Source organism: Passer domesticus, chromosome 15 (genome assembly GCF_036417665.1).
Source record: "Passer domesticus isolate bPasDom1 chromosome 15, bPasDom1.hap1, whole genome shotgun sequence".
NCBI lineage: Eukaryota > Metazoa > Chordata > Aves > Passeriformes > Passeridae > Passer > Passer domesticus.
In genome coordinates this window covers 2,418,990-2,438,355 of record NC_087488.1, presented here as the reverse complement: position 1 = coordinate 2,438,355, position 19,366 = coordinate 2,418,990, and the positions used below count along the sequence as shown (strand labels likewise).

General features: G+C 52.6%; 1 protein-coding gene across 4 annotated transcripts in view; it reads left to right on the top strand.

The window, feature by feature from the left end:
* Positions 1-19,366, top strand: part of RAB11FIP3 (RAB11 family interacting protein 3) — an 80,469-nt gene that overhangs the window by 8,042 nt on the left and 53,061 nt on the right. For 2 of the 4 annotated variants that reach the window (XM_064390862.1, XM_064390861.1), the window contains exon 2: positions 12,957-13,050. In XM_064390862.1, coding sequence (XP_064246932.1) covers positions 12,957-13,050 — 94 coding nt within the window. The other 2 variants (XM_064390866.1, XM_064390863.1) reach the window with 2 other exon arrangements.

The window sequence follows — 19,366 nt, the reverse complement described above, 5'->3', positions numbered from 1 at the left end:
CCCTGGCACAGCTTGGGGCTGTCCCTGTTCCCTGGAGCAGAGCCCGACCTCCCCAGCTATCCCCTCCTGTCAGGAGCTGTGCAGAGCCACAAGGTCCCCCCTGAGCCTCCTTTTCTCCAGGCTGAGCCCCTTTCCAGCTCCCTCAGCCCCTCCTGGTGCTCCAGCCCCTTCCCAGCTCTGTTCCCTTCCCTGGACACCCCAGGTGTGTTTGTCAGGAGGGCCCGGGGCAGATCCTGGGGGTGCTCACAGGGGCTGACCCCAGGCCGTGTCCCCACGTGCACACAGAGTGACTCTGCCCTCGGGGATTTGTGCATTTTGTGTCTGCAGTGGCTCTCCCAGGTGCCAGAAGCATCCCCAGCTCCCCTCAGCGTGCAGGCCACGCTCTGGGTGTGCTCTGAGTGCTCTCCTGACAGGGTTTTTGGGACACGTGCAGTGCTGCTGGTGCTGAGCCAGCCCAGCCTGCTGGACGTGGTGCTCCCCTCGTTGTCCCACGTCAGGCAGAGCCCTAAAGCTCCTCTCACTTTCATTTTCCACTTTCAAATCTTTGCATCTTTCAGTCCCCTTCCCACACGGGGGGTGGTGCTGGGGCTGCTGCTTTGGGTTCAGGCCTGAGGCCTCCCAGCAGAGACAGGGCTGCAGCCACAGTGGAGAAATCAGGGCTTTCCTCATCTGCTCTCAGAATCACTGCATTTTCCTATCTTTGTGTGTCTGTGCTTTGGATCTTCCAACATTTGGGTGGGAAGGGATCTTAAAGCCCATCCAGTGCCACCCCTGCCATGGCAGGGACACCTCCCACTGTCCCAGGCTGCTCCAAGCCCTGCCCAGCCTGGCCTTGGGCACTGCCAGGGATCCAGGGGCAGCCACAGCTGCTCTGGGCACCCTGTGCCAGGGCCTGCCCACCCTCCCAGGGAACAATTCCTGCCCAATATCCCATCCAGCCCTGCCCTCTGGCAGTGGGAGCCATTCCCTGTGTCCTGTCCCTCCATGCCTTGTCCCCAGTCCCTCTGCAGCTCTCCTGGAGCCCCTTTAGGCCCTGGCAGGGGCTCTGAGGTGTCCCTGGAGCCTTCTCCTCTGCAGGTGAGCACCCCCAGCTCTGCCAGCCTGGCTCCAGAGCAGAGGGGCTCCAGCCCTGGATCACCTCCATGGGCTCTGGAATGACTCCAGCTCCGTGTCCTTGTGTTGGAGGCCTTTGCTGTGCTGGCAGCAGCAGAGAGCTCCAGGCTGAAAGAGAGCTCTGTGCTCACAGGGGAGTCACAGTTCACACCAGTGCTACCTGGCAGGAACCTTGTTTTGAGATCCCAAAACTTCCAAGGCTGAGGAACAGCCCTGAAGATGCCATGGAGCAGTGGCAGTGCCAGCCTGGCCTTCCTGCACGGCTCAGAGCACAAGTGGTCTCTTCTCCCCAAATTTTGGGTTCTGATGAGGCTTCCCCTTCTCTGCAGAGCTTTTGCTGGAGCTGGTGGGGGCAGAGGAAGTTATTAATGGTCCTGTGGGTTGTGGTGAGGGAGGAGGAGGGGACATGATCACGGAGAGCCATGGGGACAATTCCTGCCAAAGTGCCACTAGTGCTGAGCTGCAGTGCTTGGTGCTGGCTCCGTGGGGAGAGCAGCTGGAAGAGCCCAAATCCCTGTGAGTGGTGGTGGATCCTTCCCTGGCACAGCTTTTGGGGCTGGGCTGGGCTTTTCCTCCGGGGAACTGAGGATGTGAGAGCCTGTCCTGGTTTGAAAATCCAGGTGTCTGCTAAGGAAGGCAGGAGCCTCCCCTGACATGGAAAATGTAAACCCCCTCCCCCTGAATTATTATAATTTTGAAATTAAGGGGCTCTCAGTCAAAGACATAGGAATAGGAATAACAGTTCTTTACTAGGGAAATTAAAACCACAAATGTAATAGCACAAAACAAAACAAAAAAACCCAAAACAAAACAAAAAAAACCCCACCAAAACAAAACAAAACAAAAAAAAAAAAAACCCAAAAAACAACAAACGACAAAAAAAACCACAACAAACCCACTGCCAGAGTGAGAGCAGAGCTGAGCCCCTGTGGGTCAGGGGGGTGGCACAGTCCCATCCCATGGGGGCTCAGCCCTCCTGCAGTGCCAGCTGTGCTTCTGCTGGAGCAGGGATCCTGCACAAGGGGGGAGTTTTCCTCTGCAGCTCCAGGGCTGCTGGAGCTGGGCCTGCTCTCCCTCTGGGAATGCAGGGCAGGAGAAAGCTGCTCCTCTGGGAATGCAGGGCAGAAGAAAGCTGCTCCTCTGGGAATGCAGGGCAGGAGAAAGCTGCTCCTCTGGGAATGCAGGGCAGGAGAAAGCTGCTCCTCTGGGAATGCAGGGGGCAAAGGCTGCTGTGCTGTTCCAGGCTCAGATTGTATCCAGGTAGGAATGCTTGGCTCCTGTCCTGGGCAGGGCATCTCCCCATGGGATGCTGGAATTTGATCAGCCATGCAGGGACACTCAGTGGCCATGGACAGCAGAGATCTCCTGGAGGGAGGATGGGCTGTGGGAGAGATAAAGAAAAAACTGCCCCATGGACAGAGGAGAACTGCCCAGCTGTGACAGCTGGGAACAGAATCCACACCCCAGCCACATCCTCCAACCCAGGAGAGAGCCTCAGTGGGGCAGGGATGGCTCCAGCACTGCTGGCACCAGGGCTCCTCGTGCCTGTGGGCTGGGTCCAGGCACTTCATTCCTGATTTTGGTCAGGGTTTTTCCCTCTCTAGGGAGAAAACTGTTCCTAAAGCAGGGAATTGTGGAGGCTGCTGGGAGACTTCTCCCCATCCAGCTCCTTCTGGTGCCACAGCAAGTCCCCTTTCCCAGGAATGCCAGTGATTAAAGTGCCTTTGCTCCCTGTTCCCACATTCTGTGATCCTCTTGAAGCTGAAGCACTGAGGGACAGTGGTTTTTGCTGGGAATTTGTGTTCTGGATGAAATGACATGAATTCCTGGGTTCTTTGTGTGTCCTGGTGTGTCCCAGCTCTGGGTGGCATGGGCTGGTGACAGCTCTGGGGATGTCCTGTGTCCTGTCAGTGTCCCAAGGGGGGTTACAGCTTTGTTTCCAGGCTGTTTCCCTGTTTGGCAGCGTGGTGAGCAGCCCAAATTTATTTATTTTTAATAACACATTGTAGATTTCCAGAAGAAAGAGCTCCTGTTCCCTGTGTGCAGTGTCCCGTGGTGAAATGCCAGTGCTGTTACGTTGTGTTTGAGTCACTGCTGCTGCTGGCAGGGCTTTTCAGCCTGTTCCTGCTTCCTCCTGTCCCCTGAGGAGGAGGAGGAGGAAAGGCAGAGGGAGAGGAGCTGCTGTGGGAGCTGCGTCATCTGGCTCTGGAAAATCCCTTTGCAGGATCCAGGGGGAAGCTGAGCTCCAGCAGAACGTGCACAAGTCCAAGGAGCCCAAACCAGCAGCTTTTAGAGAGAGGAAGGGGAGGAAGATGAGGCAGGAAGCAAAGGGTGAGGCTGCTGTGGGCACAGGGCTGCTCTGCCATCCCACAGTCCCAGAAAAACACAGAATAAAATCCCAAGCAAACACAGAAACCAGGGGCTCTGCTTGCAGAAGGGGTTTCTGCATGGGAATGACCTCCAGTCCCAGCCTGGCTGCAGAAGCTGGGGGCTTTGAGGCTGCCTGTGGCTGGGCAGGGGTGGAGAGGCAGCTGTTCCCTCCCTTTTGCCTGGCCACATTCCCTGTTTTTTCCAGGGGAGTGGCTGTTCTTCACCCTGCTCACTGGGTGTGTGTGTGAGGAGTTTACAGCTGGGGGGAAAAACAAAATTTGGCTATCCTTGTGGAATTTTTTCCCTGTGCTTGCTAAATGGATGCAGCAACCAGCTAATCCTCTCTGGCTGCTTGGAACCCTGGGACTACTGTCCTGGCAGGGAGGATGCACAGAGCAGAGGAAGGTTTGAGGAATCTTCCCCGAAGGGTCCACGGGGAATTTTGGGAGCTTTGGTTTGAACAGGAGCGTTCTGGGTGTGCAAGAGGAGCACTCTGGGGACCTTGGTGTGGAGCAGGAGGGTTCTTGGTGTGCAGCAGGGAATTCTCTTGTGCTCTGAGGCTGTGTGAGCATCCATCCCGTGGTGGCACACAGGGGGTACCTGTGCAGGGCAGGCTTGGCTGCCAGCCTGGCACACACCTGCAGAGCCTTGGAGCACTGCCAGGCCTCTCTCCTGCCTGGGGAGGTGCCGTGGGCTGTTTGCTTGGTTGGTGATGCCTTTCATGCCCAGTGCTTACAGTCCCTGAGCTCCTGGGCTTCCCAAACTATGCCTGGAATCTCAGCCTCTTCTGCCTTGCTCCAGGCATCTACCTCTGAGCCTTTGATCCCTTCTGGGCTCTTTCCCCCTCTCTGGCATGTCTGCTGTGTGTCCTTCACACAAACAGCCCTTTCTGGAGCTGCCTGCAGGGGTGCCAAAGGGAGGGGAATAACCTGAAGCAGCTCTAAAAAAGAAATGAGCCTTTATGTTTTGCTGGTCTCTGGTTCAGGTGTGTTTGTGGTACAATAATTTCAGTTTTGCCAGGGTGGCAGGCACAGCAGGGCTGGGCCAGGCAGGTTCCCTCTCCCCTGCTCAGCTGCTGGCCCAGCTATGTGTACCCCAGAACCCCAGCACTTAGAGCTGAGAGGAGCAGCTCTCTGCCCCCAGCTCAGGAGGGACCTGGAGCTGCTGGAGAGAGGCCAGGGGAGCCCAGGGCTGGAGCCCCTCTGCTCTGGAGCCAGGCTGGCAGAGCTGGGGGTGCTCACCTGCAGAGGAGAAGGCTCCAGGGACACCTCAGAGCCCCTGCCAGGGCCCAAAGGGCTCCAGGAGAGCTGCAGAGGGACTGGGGACAAGGCATGGAGGGACAGGACACAGGGAATGGCTCCCACTGCCAGAGGGCAGGGCTGGGTGGGATATTGGGCAGGAATTGTTCCCTGTGAGGGTGGGCAGGCCCTGGCACAGGGTGCCCAGAGCAGCTGTGGCTGCCCCTGGATCCCTGGCAGTGCCCAAGGCCAGGCTGGGCAGGGCTGGGAGCAGCCTGGGACAGTGGGAGGTGTCCCTGCCCATGGGAGGGGTGGCACTGGATGGGCTTTGAGGTCCCTTCCACCCAGATAATTCAGTGATTCTCTGACTGTAATCCATGTGTGAGCTACAGCCTGTACATTGTGCTTTGGGAGGCCTCCTGTGCCAGTCCCATGCCAGGCCAGTGGGAGGATTCAGGCTGGGGTGTGCCATGGCTGTTTTGTGCTGCTTTCCAACCTGGAGGGGAGCACAGGGAAGCAAACCCCAGAAATCCTGGATTCACACACCTGTAAATGCTGGATTTCTAAGCCTGGGCAGCCTCTGGTACCAAACAGCTCCATCACAGGAACACCCGGGTTTGCTGCAGGGAGCTTTGCCACGCCAGACAAAACATTCAGCATCTTAAAACGCCTCATCCTCGGTATGTGACCTCCTGGTGTGTTTGACTGTGTTGGGTTTTTTGTTTGTTTTTTGGGGTTTTTTGGGTTTTTTTGTTCAGATCAGCTCCAGCCCCTGGGGAGGCTCCGTGTCCCTGTTGTTCAGGACAGCCCTGGTGGCTCTGTGGGCTGTGGGCTCTGCCCCAGGGCAGCTCCACCCCGGTGTGTGTTTTATCTCAGCAGCAACCAGGCTCTAAACCTTCTTTTCTTTCTTGATGTAACCCTGCCTCCTGCTCCTGAGCCGTGTTTGGAAGGGTGAGAACAGGTTTCCCTTGTCATCAGAGGAACAAAAGCTAGAAACAAAGGCTTGCAGGGTGGAGGAAGAGCCCTCTTCAAGTTCATTAAACAAATAAATGTTTAGAGTAGAGCATCGTGGCTGCTGAAGCCTTTGAGCACTTAGGGAGAGACAGGAAATCTGGAACACTTGAGACAAACAATTAAATTTGGATTAAAACCATCTCAGCGTAACTTATATTCCTGTTAATAGTTCCAAACCATCCTTGAAGTTGTTTGTTTAAATATGTTTTTATGCTTCAGTGGCAGCAATTGAGGGATAATTTGGAAATGTCACACTTGGCATTTGAGAACACACTTAAATACCTCAGTCTGAGGCTCCTGAAGCCCTGCTGAGCATGGAGCTGTTCCTGCCTCCAGATATCCATGGAGCTGGTGGGGTTAGTCCAGAAAGGTCCTGTACAGACCAGAGGAGTTTCTGCCAGCAGGGAAAATACCCCAAAATTCTGGATGTGAGTGCTGCAGGTGGTGGAGATCTCCAGTTCAGCTCCAGGCTCTGCTCTGGGCCTGGCTGGGTCTGTTTGTCCTGGTTTTTCATGGCTGTGGGCAGGAAGGATGTGGGTCCTCAGGCTTCTGTGGCTGCCAGCTCTTTGAAACATATTCTGCCTTTTTTTTTCCTGCTTCCTGGAAAATTTGGAGTGTTTGGAGGAAGGTCTCTGCAGGCTCCCAGTGTGTGGAGGGGATCTGGTCCTCAGCATCAGCTTGGGGCTGGTTCTGGCTCCCAGCTGGCCTGGAGATCTCTTCCTCCCCCTTCCAAAAGGGAAAACAGGAGTTTGGTGGGGAGGGATTCTGCCCTGTCCATTCTGTATTTGCATCTCTCCACTCCAGAAGGAGCCTGGGAGAGGCTTTGGGGTTTGGGGCAGGACTTTTGGAAGCTGCCCCAAGGAGGTGATGGACAGCAAAAGCTGTGGCAGGCTGAGAAGCTTTTCTCCTGGATTCCTGGGAAAATGAAGATTTGTTAGGCACGTGGGTGTATTAAATGGCAAGGATCTGGTCTTCCTGGGAAGAGGATCTGTCTTCCCCTTGGGACTCGCTCACTTTGTTCCTTCTCTGTCTTGTTTGTGGGTGATCTCTCTCCCATTCCTCTGCTTTAACACTTGCAGGTTTCTCCTCACCATAATCATTCCCCTGCTAAATACAGGAGGTTTATTTCCCTTCTGCCTTAAATAGGAGCTTTGATTATTTCTTCTGTGGCAGGAAAAGATGAGAACAAACCAGGCTGAGGCTTCCTTTGTCTCCTCCTCAGGAAGGTGTCTGGAGCCTGGAGATGAAGGGATGGGAGGGATGAGCTGATCTCTGGGCCAGATTAGGGAGGGATGGTGCAGAAAACATCTTCACCAGGGTTGCTTGTGATGGACCTTTAAACAGAGACCTGGGCAGGCTCGATCTGCCTGCTGAGCTCCTCCTGGAGCTTTGGGAAAGGCTGGGAAAGCAGAATCCTGGCAGCAGCCCTGGGTCAGCACTGCCACTTGTGAAATAAATAATGCAGTTCTTGCACTGCTTACTCACAATTGGCCGGGGCTGCTCCCTGTAATGAGATCCTCCCCTCGGGGGTGTTTTACAGGTTACTTAATTAGGTGTAATTGCAGCAGAATAGAAACCTGCTTTGAGGTTCTGAGTGCTTTGTGGAGTGCCAGCTCCTTCAGAAGTCAGGGAGTCAGCTCCTAGGAGCAGGGCTGGAGCCAGAGCTGTCAGCCTCCCCCTGGGCCGGGTTTTGTGGTGATGAAGGCACAGAAGGGCAGTGCTGGGAGCTGTTCCTGCCTTTGGGAATGGTGCAGCTGTGCCTCCCAGCCCTGCAGCGGGAGCTGTGCTCACCCTGTCGGGCTGGGAGTGCTCTCTCAGCACCCAGCACGGGGAGGGATGTGCTCTGACCCCAGAGAAACGCTGCCCTGGCAGGGCTCAGTGCCTTCCACTGATCCCACTGCAGCCCCTGGGTTCAGGGAGTGAGGGATCCAAAGGGAGCTCTCTGGGGACAGCTGTGTCTTTGGCACAGCCCCTTTGGTTTGGCTGCAGGAGATTCAGCAGATCCAGCCCATTTCCCAAAGGTGAAAAAAGGGTACTCTGGCTTCTGTCATCAGCATTTAAAAATATTGTACATTTTTCTTTGAGAGGATTGGTTTAGCCCTGAGAGGCAAGGTGGGTTTTTAGGGAGCTTTGGCTCATCCCTTGTGTTAAACATAGGGGGAAAAGGTGCTGCATCCACCTTTGTGTAACCATGAGAGGTTTATACAGTGTGTTCTCTCTCAGGTGAATTCCTGTGGGCCACTCCAGGCCACACACCTGCCTAAGCAGGGAGGAGAGCTGCTGTGAGCCCTGCCTCCTCTTTAGTGCTAAAAATCCCTCAGTTTGGCACTTCTGCAAATGGAGTTCTTGTCCTCCTCTCTGCCTGAGTTCAGCGATTGCCTCACAATACAAAGATACAGGATGTTCAGAGCAGATCTGGGCTTCTGGCAGTCAGGGGAGAGTAATTAAAGTTACATGAGAAGTACTTGGATTTTCACGTCCTGTCTCAGCCAAGCAGGACACCCAGGACTTCCCTTCCCCTTCCCCTTCCCCTTCCCCTTCCCCTTCCCCTTCCCCTTCCCCTTCCCCTTCCCAGTTCTGGTGGAGCTGCAGCCCATTTGCTCGGGTGTTTTGGGGTCTTTGTCAGGAATCTGTCAGTACTCATTCCTCCTCTTTGCCCCCTTTGGATTTGCTTCCAGACTGTGCAGATTAAAGCATCCCTGAGAGTTGATTTTGTTCCCAGGGCAGCACGTGGAAGCACCATCCCTGTGAGACACTGCATGATCTGATGCTCTGAGCTCCACCAGCTCTGCTTGGGGGGTGCCTGGCTGCTGTGGCCACCAGAAATCTCCCACCCCCCTTCACCCCCCAAAGAATGTCTTTTTGGGATCTGGTTCAGCCCTGACCTCTGCCAGGGTATGAGGAAAGCTCAGGGCAGGCTCAGGGGTTGCAGGGGGTGTTGGCTGCCCAGCACAGCCCTGAATGCCCTCAGGGATCACACCTAAAACAAGCACAGTGGATATTCTGTCCTGCTGAATCCATCTGCTGTGTGCTGGAGACATGGAGCATCCACAAGGATGCTGAGGAGAGGCCTAGAGCTTCCTTTTCCTTTTCTAAACAGGGAATTCACAGCTGGGGAATCCTTCACCTCGGTGGGAACTTCCAGAGCCTTTGTGTGTGAGTTGGAATGTGGAGCTGTCACTGCTGGGGGCTCGGGGTCACTGCTGAGCTGGGCTCAGTGCATCAAAGCAAGGGAACTCTTTGTGTGCTGGGAGGGGGCCTGTGGGTCACAGGGTGGGCTCTGAGGGCTTCTGGGGCAGGGTGTCCTGGCAGCAGAATGCTGGGGCTTGCAGGTGGGACAGCCTGGGTGTGCAGAGGGTTCAGGGGCTGTGGGATGGGGGTGCTGCAAGGTGTGTCACTGAGGTGCCAGGCCACCTCCCCTCCTTGTCCCCATCTGCCCCATGTCCTTTTCCAGGAGGAACCCTTGGGCTGGGCTGTGTCCCTGGCACAGGTCTTAGGTTCTATTTTGTCGGGCCAGGGTTTTATGAGCCTTCAAAAGGGAACCTAATACACCCAAGGATAGCTTAGCTATTACCTTTGGAGGCAAATAATGAGCAGGATGGCTTCTGCTGCAGTGTTAGAAACAAAAAGGTTTAATAAAAGGCAAAATAACAAACAGAAAAATCCGAGCCAGGTACAGTGGTTTGCCCCTGGTACAAACACCTTCACAAAAGCAGTTTAGTTCTTTTGTCCTTCTCTTTTTCTACCTGATGGGCCAGGCGGGACTTTTTGGCTTCTATCCAATTAGGTGACCCCAAAGTTTTAGTGAAGCCTCTGGGATCCTATAAGGTGGCTTTTCACCTGATCGGTGGGAGAAATTTCTGGGCTTCTTTCCTTTTTTGGGAGACAAAGGCTAGCTTTGCCTCTCTGTCATTAAGAGGCACTCTCCTACACACAGGGGTGACCAGAGCCCCCTTGGCACATGCCACCCCCAGCTGTGCTCCTGCTGTGCTCAGCTCCAGGCAGCCTGGCTGGCTTCAAGCAGTTTAAACCTCTCACTTTCCAGCAGGATTTAAGTCAGCTACTTAAACCCCCTCATCCTCTTTCACTATTTAATGCTCTGTGTTTCAGCTGCTCCAAGGAGGGTTTGTGAGCAGCCGCAGACACACACAGGAAGCAAAAACTTCATTTGAAGTATTTCTTGCTGGCCAAAAGCAGGACTGTGGCTTCTGTCTCGTGGCTTGAGCTCGGTGTTCAGTTTGGTGGAGTGTTCTGTTTGGTGCTGTGCCAGCAGCAGTGTGGTGGGAGCTGCTGTGCTCAGGCTCAGCTGAAACCCTCAAATCTGGGAGCTCAGAGCTGCTCACATTTACTGCATGCAGCTAAAGCAGTTTGAGCCTCAGTGCTGCTGGTTTTCCCAAATGCCTGATAAGGTGCTGGGTTTAGCCCAGTCATCAAAATGAACAAATGAAGAAAATGATCCCAGGCTGCTCCAAGCCCTGCCCAGCCTGGCCTTGGGCACTGCCAGGGATCCAGGGGCAGCCACAGCTGCTCTGGGCACCCTGTGCCAGGGCCTGCCCACCCTCCCAGGGAACAATCCCTTCCCAATATCCCATCCAGCCCTGCCCTCTGGCAGTGGGAGCCATTCCCTGTGTCCTGTCCCTCCATGCCTTGTCCCCAGTCCCTCTGCAGCTCTCCTGGAGCCCCTTTAGGCCCTGGCAGGGGCTCTGAGGTGTCCCTGGAGCCTTCTCCTCTGCAGGTGAGCACCCCCAGCTCTGCCAGCCTGGCTCCAGAGGGGCTCCAGCTCCACTCTGGGTGATGCTTGGTGAGAGGAGAGTCCAGGGGCTGTGGGGACCAGGCAGGCACAGCAAATATCCTGTGTTCTGTTTGTGGGTTCTTTGGAGTGTCAGCAGCCACTCACCTCAGCCTGGTGGTGGTGTCTCAAGTGGTAATGGGGATTTTAAGCCTGGCCAGCAAATACAGGCAGGTTTGGATCAGCACAGACTGATCCAACTTCCTCAGCATGTGCCTCTTGTTGTTTGCATCCATATTATCCAGGTTGGGAAGTTTTCAGAAGCATTTCCCCTCATTTCCCCCTGCCCACAGCCCAATTTAAATATCTTTTAATTTTTTCTCTTTTGGATAAAGCAGATACTTCCCTGTGTGTCCTGCCCAACTCTGGGTGGGTGAGGTGCCCTGCTCTGGCATTGGCACCAGGGTCTGAAAGCCTCTGTGGTCCTGAGGAGCTGACAACCATGGAAACTAATTTAGAGTGTGTCATGCTAATCCCTTATAGGCTTATCAAGTCTGATGAAATGTCACTTGCCTTTCTGTTATCTCTGTACACAGATAACAAATTAAGTGACAGCTTCATCCAGGCTGCTGCCAGATGCATTAACTGGAACCGACACATTCCTACGGGTTGTTTTTATTAGTCTCAAATACCTTTGTTTAACATACAAGAAACCTGACTCACCAAGATGATGAGTGCCATGTGAGTTTAGGAGGTCTGTCTGCCAAAAAAAGTGCTCTAGAAAACTGGAGAAGGTGTTTGTGTTGTCTCTTCCCATTCACAGAATCTCAGGTGAGCTTGGAGAGAGCTCTGAGATCATCGAGTCCAACCTGTGACCCATCCCTGCCTTGCCACCAGCCCAGAGCCCTGAGTGCCCCTTCCAGGCTTTCCTTGGACATCTGCAGGGATGGGGACTCCAAACCTCTCTGGGCAGCCCCTTCCAATGCCTGACCAGCCTTTCTGGGATGAAATTCCTCTTGATGTCCAGCTTGAGCTGGAGGCAGCTGGGCAAGGCTGTGCCCTGGGGGATTTGGGTTTCCTCTTGTGGCACTCCCACAGAGGCACAGCCTGGAACTCAGTGACAGGACCTGAGGGAATGGCTGGAGCTGTGTCAGGGCAGGCTCGGGCTGGATTTTGGGAAAGGTTCATCCCCCAGAGGGTGCTGGCACTGCCCAGGCTCCCCAGGGAATGGGCACAGCCCCGAGGCTGCCAGAGCTCCAGGAGTGCATGGACAGCACTGCCAGGGATGCCCAGGGTGGGATTGTTGGGTGTCTGTGCCAGGGCTTGGACTGGATCATCCCTGTGGGACCCTTCCCAGTCAGGATATTCTGTGATTCCATCTTTTATGGTCTCAGCCCTGTGGGTTCCTCCATGCCAGTGGAATTTTTGCTGCTCCTGTGGGAATGTGGGATGACCAAAGCACGTGGAGCCGTGGGTGAAGAGCTCTAAGTGTGCTGTAGATGTGATTTTCCTATAGAAACACAGAGCTGGCTTTCAGAGAACCAAAAAGAGCTCAAACCAACCCCCCAGTGCTGCTGCAGGGTGAGCAGGGCAGCTCTGAGCTCCATGGGCAGGGAGCTGAGTCTCCTTTGAGACCTTTGTGAAAGGGGAGGTTTGGTGATTCACCAGCTCCTTCCCCAAGAACAAACTGAAACCCCAAACTGAAACTGCACCAATGCAGCCCTGGAGACTCCCTGCTGTGCACGAGGAAGAGGAGGAGGGTGTGTGTGGCAGCTGAGGGCAGCTCTGTGGGCACCTCTGAGTATGGAGCTCACCTCTCACCTCACCAGCTTCCTCCTGGGATAGAAGGATGTGCTGTAAAAGCAGACAAAGGTGCCTCAAAAGCCCTTAAAATGAGGGATAATATCTGGTTGTCTGAGCTTGAGAAGCATCTGGTGTAAAGGATTTTCTGCTCATGGCAGAAGGAAGGAACCAAATGCACCTTTTTGAGATCCTTTTTGGGCCCTGTGGTTTTTCCCTTTTCCCATTCTCTTTGACCACCCCAGACCATCCTCAGCAGCACCCCCATCCCAACCCTTGCCTGACGTGATTCCCTCCCCCTCAGGCATTGTCTAATTGGGAAAATGTTTCAATTATATGGCCTAAATTTGTAACATGGAGCAGTTCATTATCACCAAATCCCCTTAATTGGGCCCTCCTACCAGGCAGCCTATTACAGAGTTTCCCAATTAAGACAGGACCTCTTTAAAACCCATAAAAATAAACAAATCCCTGGCAAAGCAGGCCCATCTTACAGGAGACACTGCCCAAAATGCTGCTTCAAGGCTAAGCAATAGTTTCAACACCAACCAAGTCCTAATTAACCCCTTGGTACTGATTACTTATTTATTTTCTCAAGTTTCTGATAAAGAGGAAGAAGTTGGTTGCAAGGTGTTTTCTGTGCTGTTTCCTGCAAGGATTCCATAAGTAACTCTACTTTTTTTTGGTTGCAGGTAAAGGACCTAACAAAATACCTGGATCCCAGTGGATTGGGAGTTATCAGCTTTGAAGATTTCCATCGGGGCATCAGAGCCATCAAAAATGGAGGTGAGTGAGTTTCCTGCTGTGCTGTGAGTGAGGATAGGAACTGGCCAAATTTAACACCACGGTTCAGCTGAAAAGGTTGTTCAAAGAGAAGGAAAAGCTTGGGAAAAACCTTGGGAAATCCATCTGGGTTTGTTTTTCTGAGCTCCTGCTCTGTGCTGGGTGGAGGGGAAGTGGGACAGGTTTGGGACAGTTAATAGGGGTTGGAAAAGGTGGCACAGCAGTCGTGGTGGTGGTCCCACTGTTTGTTGTTTATCAGGAAAGTTCCTTCCTACAAAGAAACATCACTGGGGAGTCCCTCCTAGCTGGGTGTCTCTCACCTGTGTTTTTGGGGTTCTTGCTGGGGTGGAGTGGCTGCCATGCTGCTGGAGGTGTCTGTGTGCTGCTGGCTGTGACATCCTCCAAACACTGGCACTGAGCAGGGAATGGTTTGGGTTGGAAGGTCTGAACACAGCTCATACCACCCCTGCCCTGGGCAGGGCACCTGCCACTGGAATGGGAATTACCATGCATTTACCAATTCACTGATGAATTTACCAATGCATTTATAGCCTTCACTCCAAGTGTTTGGAGGATCAATGTGCTCAGATGATTTTTAGCAAGCAGCACATGAAACCAGAGCTTCAAATTCCCTGGAGTCAGGATGATCTTCCAACAGGCCAGTGCCAATCCCCACGTGTCTCCTGAGGGCTTCCTGCAAGTGCTTCCAGGGCAGTGGCTTGGTGAAATATGAAGTATCTTTCTGTCTGGTTGCCATTTGAACCCCTTTGCTGCAGAAAAGGTGGTTTTTTTCAGTTGTTTTTTTTTCAGTTTGGGATTTCTCTCAGAGTGTCAGAGGGTCATTTTGGGCCAGGCACGTTGCTATGGGCAGGGTGTGAGGAATCTCCCTTCTGAGCAGCTGGAGTTCTGAATGTGCAATTGTGAATTATCATCCTTGCACAATAGTCAGCTCTGCTCAGAGATGCTTATCTGGGATTCCAGCCCTGCTGCCAGCCCTGCCCATGGAGTGTGCTGCAAGGGTGGGAAGAACCATCCTTCCCATACAAGCTGTGCTGTCCCGGGAGTAAAAACCCCTCAAAGCAGTTTTCTCTTGTTCTTCTGTCAGTTGTCCATCCCTCCTCCTTCTTCCCATTTCCACTCCCACTTCAGTTATTTATTTATTTATTTATTTATTTATTTATTTATTTGCTGCAAGGGTGCTGAGGCCCTGGCACAGGGTGCCCAGAGCAGCTGTGGCGGCCCCTGGATCTCTGGCAGTGCCCAAGGCCAGGCTGGACAGGGCTTGGAGCAGCCTGGGACAATGGAAGGTGTTGGAGTTGGAATGGCATTCAAAAGTTACCCAAAAAGGAGTAAAGGGTGCCCAAATGCTGCAAAAATGCAGCTGCAGAAAAGGTGGTTGTGGGATTGGGACTCTCCAGACCTTGGGCTCCTACTTAGAATCCTGGAAGCACAGAATATCCTGAGCTGGAAAGGACTGAGGGGATCATCCAGTCCCACTCCTGCCCTGCCCAGACCCCCACAATCCCACCCTGTGCATCCCTGGCAGCGCTGCCCAAACCCTTGGAGCTTTGAGCTCTCTTCCCACCCAAAGCCCTCCAGGATGATTTGAGCTCAGGACTGCAGTGTTTTATGGCAGCTCCCACGTTTCCTGCCCAATTCCCAGCTGCCAGGAAGCAGGAGGAGCTGCAGCACACTATTAATTTGTAATAAATTGCCATTGGAGTAGAGCGTTTGTGAAAGCCCAGGCTCGTGTTTCTCCTCAATAATTCATCACTTTGGTGTTGTGTTCTATTAATTGAATGGGAAAAGCAGATCCAGGCAAAGCTTTTAGGGGCTCTATTTATTAAATTTGAAAGAGATTGATATGTGTTTATTACAGTGGTTAGGAAGGGCTGAGCTCTCTAACAACACATGGCATTAACTGGTTATAAAAGGAGCCCAGGGCAGGGAGCAGAGGAGGTTCTTTGAGTCTCACAGCCAAGCATTGCCCACATTGAAACCACCTGAAGGATTTGCTGCTGCTCTTGAGACAGTCAATATTGATCATCCCTTTGTAACCAGAGCAGAGGTCACGCTGCTGCTGCTAGGTGTCCCTTTTAACAAGGTTTGTTAATTAGCTGGGCCTATTTTCAGTCAGGGAGTGCTCTGCTGGATTTCTTGGTGCTCTGTAATTCTCGGGTCATAGTCATAGAAGTGAGAGCTGGTGTCAGTTTGGACCTTTTGGTGTCTGTGTTAATGCAGGGTTTATTTCTGAGGCTGTCCCATTCTTCTCTGCCTCTCCCCTCTCTGGAGAGCAGCTGGGATTTGCCTGGCAAACTGAAGATGCAGTTACAAACCCAGCCAAATTCCCTCTGTCAGCTGCATTTCTCACAACTGCCTCGTGTCCACCTGGCCTTTCCATGCAGGATGCTGAGCTGCCTGTCCTGTCCCTGTGCCAGGGACATGTCCCACTGCCTGAGGAACAGGCTGATCCTGGGCTCCTGCTGCTTGCTGTGCCTCCAGCCTGGAGCAGGAGCCACTGAAGCCCTCACACAAAGCCCCAGGGCCACCTCTGCACTGCCACGGGCCAGCTCCGGGTCTGTGTGGCCAGGTGGTGCTGGCTGTGAGGGGGCAGAGCAAAGGGACTGGGATCTGGGGCTTTAGGGAGTGCTTTTAGCCACTTGTGGCTGCCCCCTGCCCTCCCTCAGTGAGGGCTGGATGGGAAAGCGTGGTTCTCATGGGTGTAGCTTTTTGTATGTTCTCATGGCTGTAGGTTTTTGTAGGTTCTCATGTTTTTGTAGGTTCTCATGGGTGTAGGTTTTTGTAGGTTCTCATGTTTTTGTAGGTTCTCAAGGGTGTAGGTTTTTGTATGTTCTCATGGGTGTAGGTTTTTGTAGGTTCTCATGTTTTTGTAGGTTCTCATGGGTGTAGGTTTTTGTAGGTTCTCATGTTTTTGTAGGTTCTCAAGGGTGTAGGTTTTTGTAGGTTCTCATGGATGTGGTTTTTGTAGGTTCTCATGGGTGTAGGTTTTTGTATGTTCTCATGGCTGTCAGTTTTTGTATGTTCTCATGGGTGTAGGTTTTTGTAGGTTCTCATGGGTGTAGGTTTTTGTAGGTTCTCATGGATGTAGGGGTTTTTTATGCCTGCAGTGTGGATGGCCAGGGAGGTTTCCAGAGGCTTTCCCTGCTCTGGGGAGTGCTGAGCCTGTGGCTCTCAGGTGCCTGAGCTCTGTTCTCAGGCCTGGGGGCTGTGGGGACAGGTTCAGCTCCCGTGGTCTCTGTGTTCTGCCCTTCTGCTCGTGGCTGCTGGGATCTCCTTGTCCTTCCCTGCTACCCTTAGATAGCCTGGCAAAAAAAGACCAGGCCAAGGAATAGGCCATAAACACTTGTAGTGTGTTGTAATTAGGAAATAGTTGGCTGCTGATTGTGAATTAGAACATCTATATTGTCTCACCCTGAACATGAGCCTAAAAATGGAATAAAAGTTTTTAAAACACCTCTCAGTTGCCCCCTCTCTGGGTCAGAAAAAGGCTTAGTCTGACAGGATCCCCTTGTCCTTCCCTGCTCCTCAGGGAGGGGCTTGCCTGCTTTTAAAATCTGTGTGCCTGGCCAGTCTGCACAGCAGAGGGGAGGTGAGGATCCAGCACTGGCAGCATGTCAGGGGGGCTAAATAACTCTGAGAAGTGGAATTTTACAGCCTTGCATTGTAAAACTTGAGAAGCTGATAATGGAGGGAAGGCAGTAATGAAGGAGAGGCCTGGAGATTCTCAGCCAGAGGAAGACCTGGTGCATCTGGCTACCATTGTTGGATTAAGGTTTGTTTTGACTCAGAGATGGGGTAACTGAGAGGTGTTTTAAAAACTTCTATTTTATTTTCAATCTTATGTGAAGGGTGAGACAATACAGATGTTATAATTTATGCTATTTTAATCAGAAGCTAATTATTTCTTAATTATAATACATTATAAGCATTTCTTGGTCTATCAGGTTTTGGTACACTATACTGTAAATGTCTTAAAGGTAATAAAGTTACTCTTCATGGGTCTTACTACAATGTATCTTTTCTAGTTCTGTTTCTCTAAAGTATCTAATTTTATTTGTAAGGTTATTTTTTTAAACTTGTTTCTACTTCTGTTTCTCTCAATGTCTGCCTTATTCTATGGCATTTCTAAGTTAGTCTTTTTTATTTCAAGGTTTGTATACAGATGTATACTGTATGAGCCTTCTGTCAGGCTTTGAGAATTCTCTACAAATCCATTTCCCCCATTTCCCTCTTTTTATTGAATGGAAAAAAATATTTCCCACAACCATCAGTGAGATCCAAGGGAAAAGGAACAGGGAGGGAGCAGAGTGACTGCTGCATGATCAGAGTGAGGAGCTCCAGCTGATGGAGGATCTCCTTAGGGAGAAACAGGAACCAGGGGTCACATCCCAGGAGCTCAGGGAGGGCCCCAGGATGGAAATAGTCACAGCTCCCTTTTTATTATTATTATTATTGTTTATTTTTTAAATGCTTCAACTAAAAGCCTGTTGGATTTGGGGAGATGGAAAATCCAGCTCGAGAGCCAGCACCCAAACCTGGAAACTCTAAGAGAGTTCCTGTTTGCAAGGAGGAAGACCTGAGAGACCCCTGGCAGTGCCAGCTTTGGAGGAGCTGGATCACAAATCCACTGTGCCAATAGAAAGATGCTCCAGAGGCTGAATAAGAGGCTTGGAGCAGGAGGGGCACCTCCAGCTCCCCAGAGGCACTTCCAAAAGCTGGCTGGAGGGAAAAGCCTGGAGCTGGGAAGCTGGAGCAGGCAGGGCAGGATGCTGAACAGCAAATACAGGGCTGGGGGGTCAGGCTGTGGCTCTGCCCAGAGTCTGGGTGGGAGCACCACACTGTTCCTAATTGGAGCTGTCAGAGCCTTTGTGAGGCTACAGCTCTGCAATGCCCATCCCAGGAGCATCCCTGGGAGGATCTCAGGGGGCTTTTCCAGGGTTTCTGCTCTCTGATCCTGGAGCACCCCTGGGAGGATCTCAGGGGGCTTTTCCAGGGTTTCTGCAGCCCTGTCCAGAAAGGTTGGTGAGCTCCTGGCAGCTGAGTGTCAGCTGGGAATTTCCTGAGAGGAAAGGCCACACGCAGCCCTTCTCCAAATGAGGGATGTGAGTGTTGTACCTTGTGGAAAAAATAGTAAAGGTAAGAAGAGGCAGAACCCAATCCACCAATTTTTAGGCAATTTTCAAATAACACACAGGTGAAACTGAAAGAAAATCCCCCTGTTTTAATTAGAAGCCCTGAGCTTCTCACCTTTACTATTTTTCCCACAGTACCTTAAAGGCTTAGAGCCAGGAGGGGGCTGCAGATCAGCTCCAAAAAAACAGATCCACAGAGTTTTCCCACGTGCAGACTGTGTGCCACGCTCCCTGCTCCCACTGCTCTGGCTGTGCCTCGGGATGTGACAGTGCTCAGATGCCACCTCGGAGCCCAGCGTGCCCAGGAGCCACTCAGTGCCACTCAGAGCCACTGCAGGGCAGCACGTGGTGGCTCAGATGGGCCCGGGAGAGCCGGGCTGGCTGCCCTGGTGACCTGGATCCTGCTGCCTCCTGGGGGCATTCCCAGGTGTTGGATACCCAGTCAGGTAACCCCTGTGTGCTGTGTGTGGAGGTTTTTTTCCCCCCTCTGTAGGATCTGCATTGCAGATGGGTTTTGCTACGCAAAAGGAAAGCTTCCCTTGCCCAGGGATAATTCCAGAAGCCAAAGCTTGCATTCCCTTCCCCTCCCAATCCCGCAGTTATTTCTGTCTGTGTGCATCCTCTGCCCCGCCTGGCTGCTGCAGGTGCAGTGGATTTGCAACAGGGGGTGGCCAGGCCCAGGTGAACATTGCAGCTTTTGCTTTAGAGAAGGAGAGCCTTGCCCAAGCTCAGCAGATGGAGGCAGAGCTCGTGTGCACGTTTGACTAAACTCGGTGAGTGGCTGGCACCGCTTTGAGCACTTCCTACGTTCCCCTGGGATCTGCTGATCCCTGGATTCATGCAGCACTGCTGCAGTGGAGACCTCCCCGCTGCTCCTGCTGCTCCTAACCCTGGCTGAAGCATCGTCCACAGGGACACAGCTCCTTTGATGGCTGAAGGTAGGACAGATGCCTCTTTGTGTACAGCTGGCGTGCAGGGAACAGGGGCTGTTGTGAATGGGAAATCAAGATTGATTCATGAGCGAGAATAAAACCCAAATTGCTCTCATTATGTCTTCTGCTTTTTTATTTTTGCCTTTGCATCTTGCTGTGCTCTGGCAGATCCATATGGATGTGCTATACATACTGCTGGTGGGGATAAGGACTTTAGGAAGATGAGTGTTAATT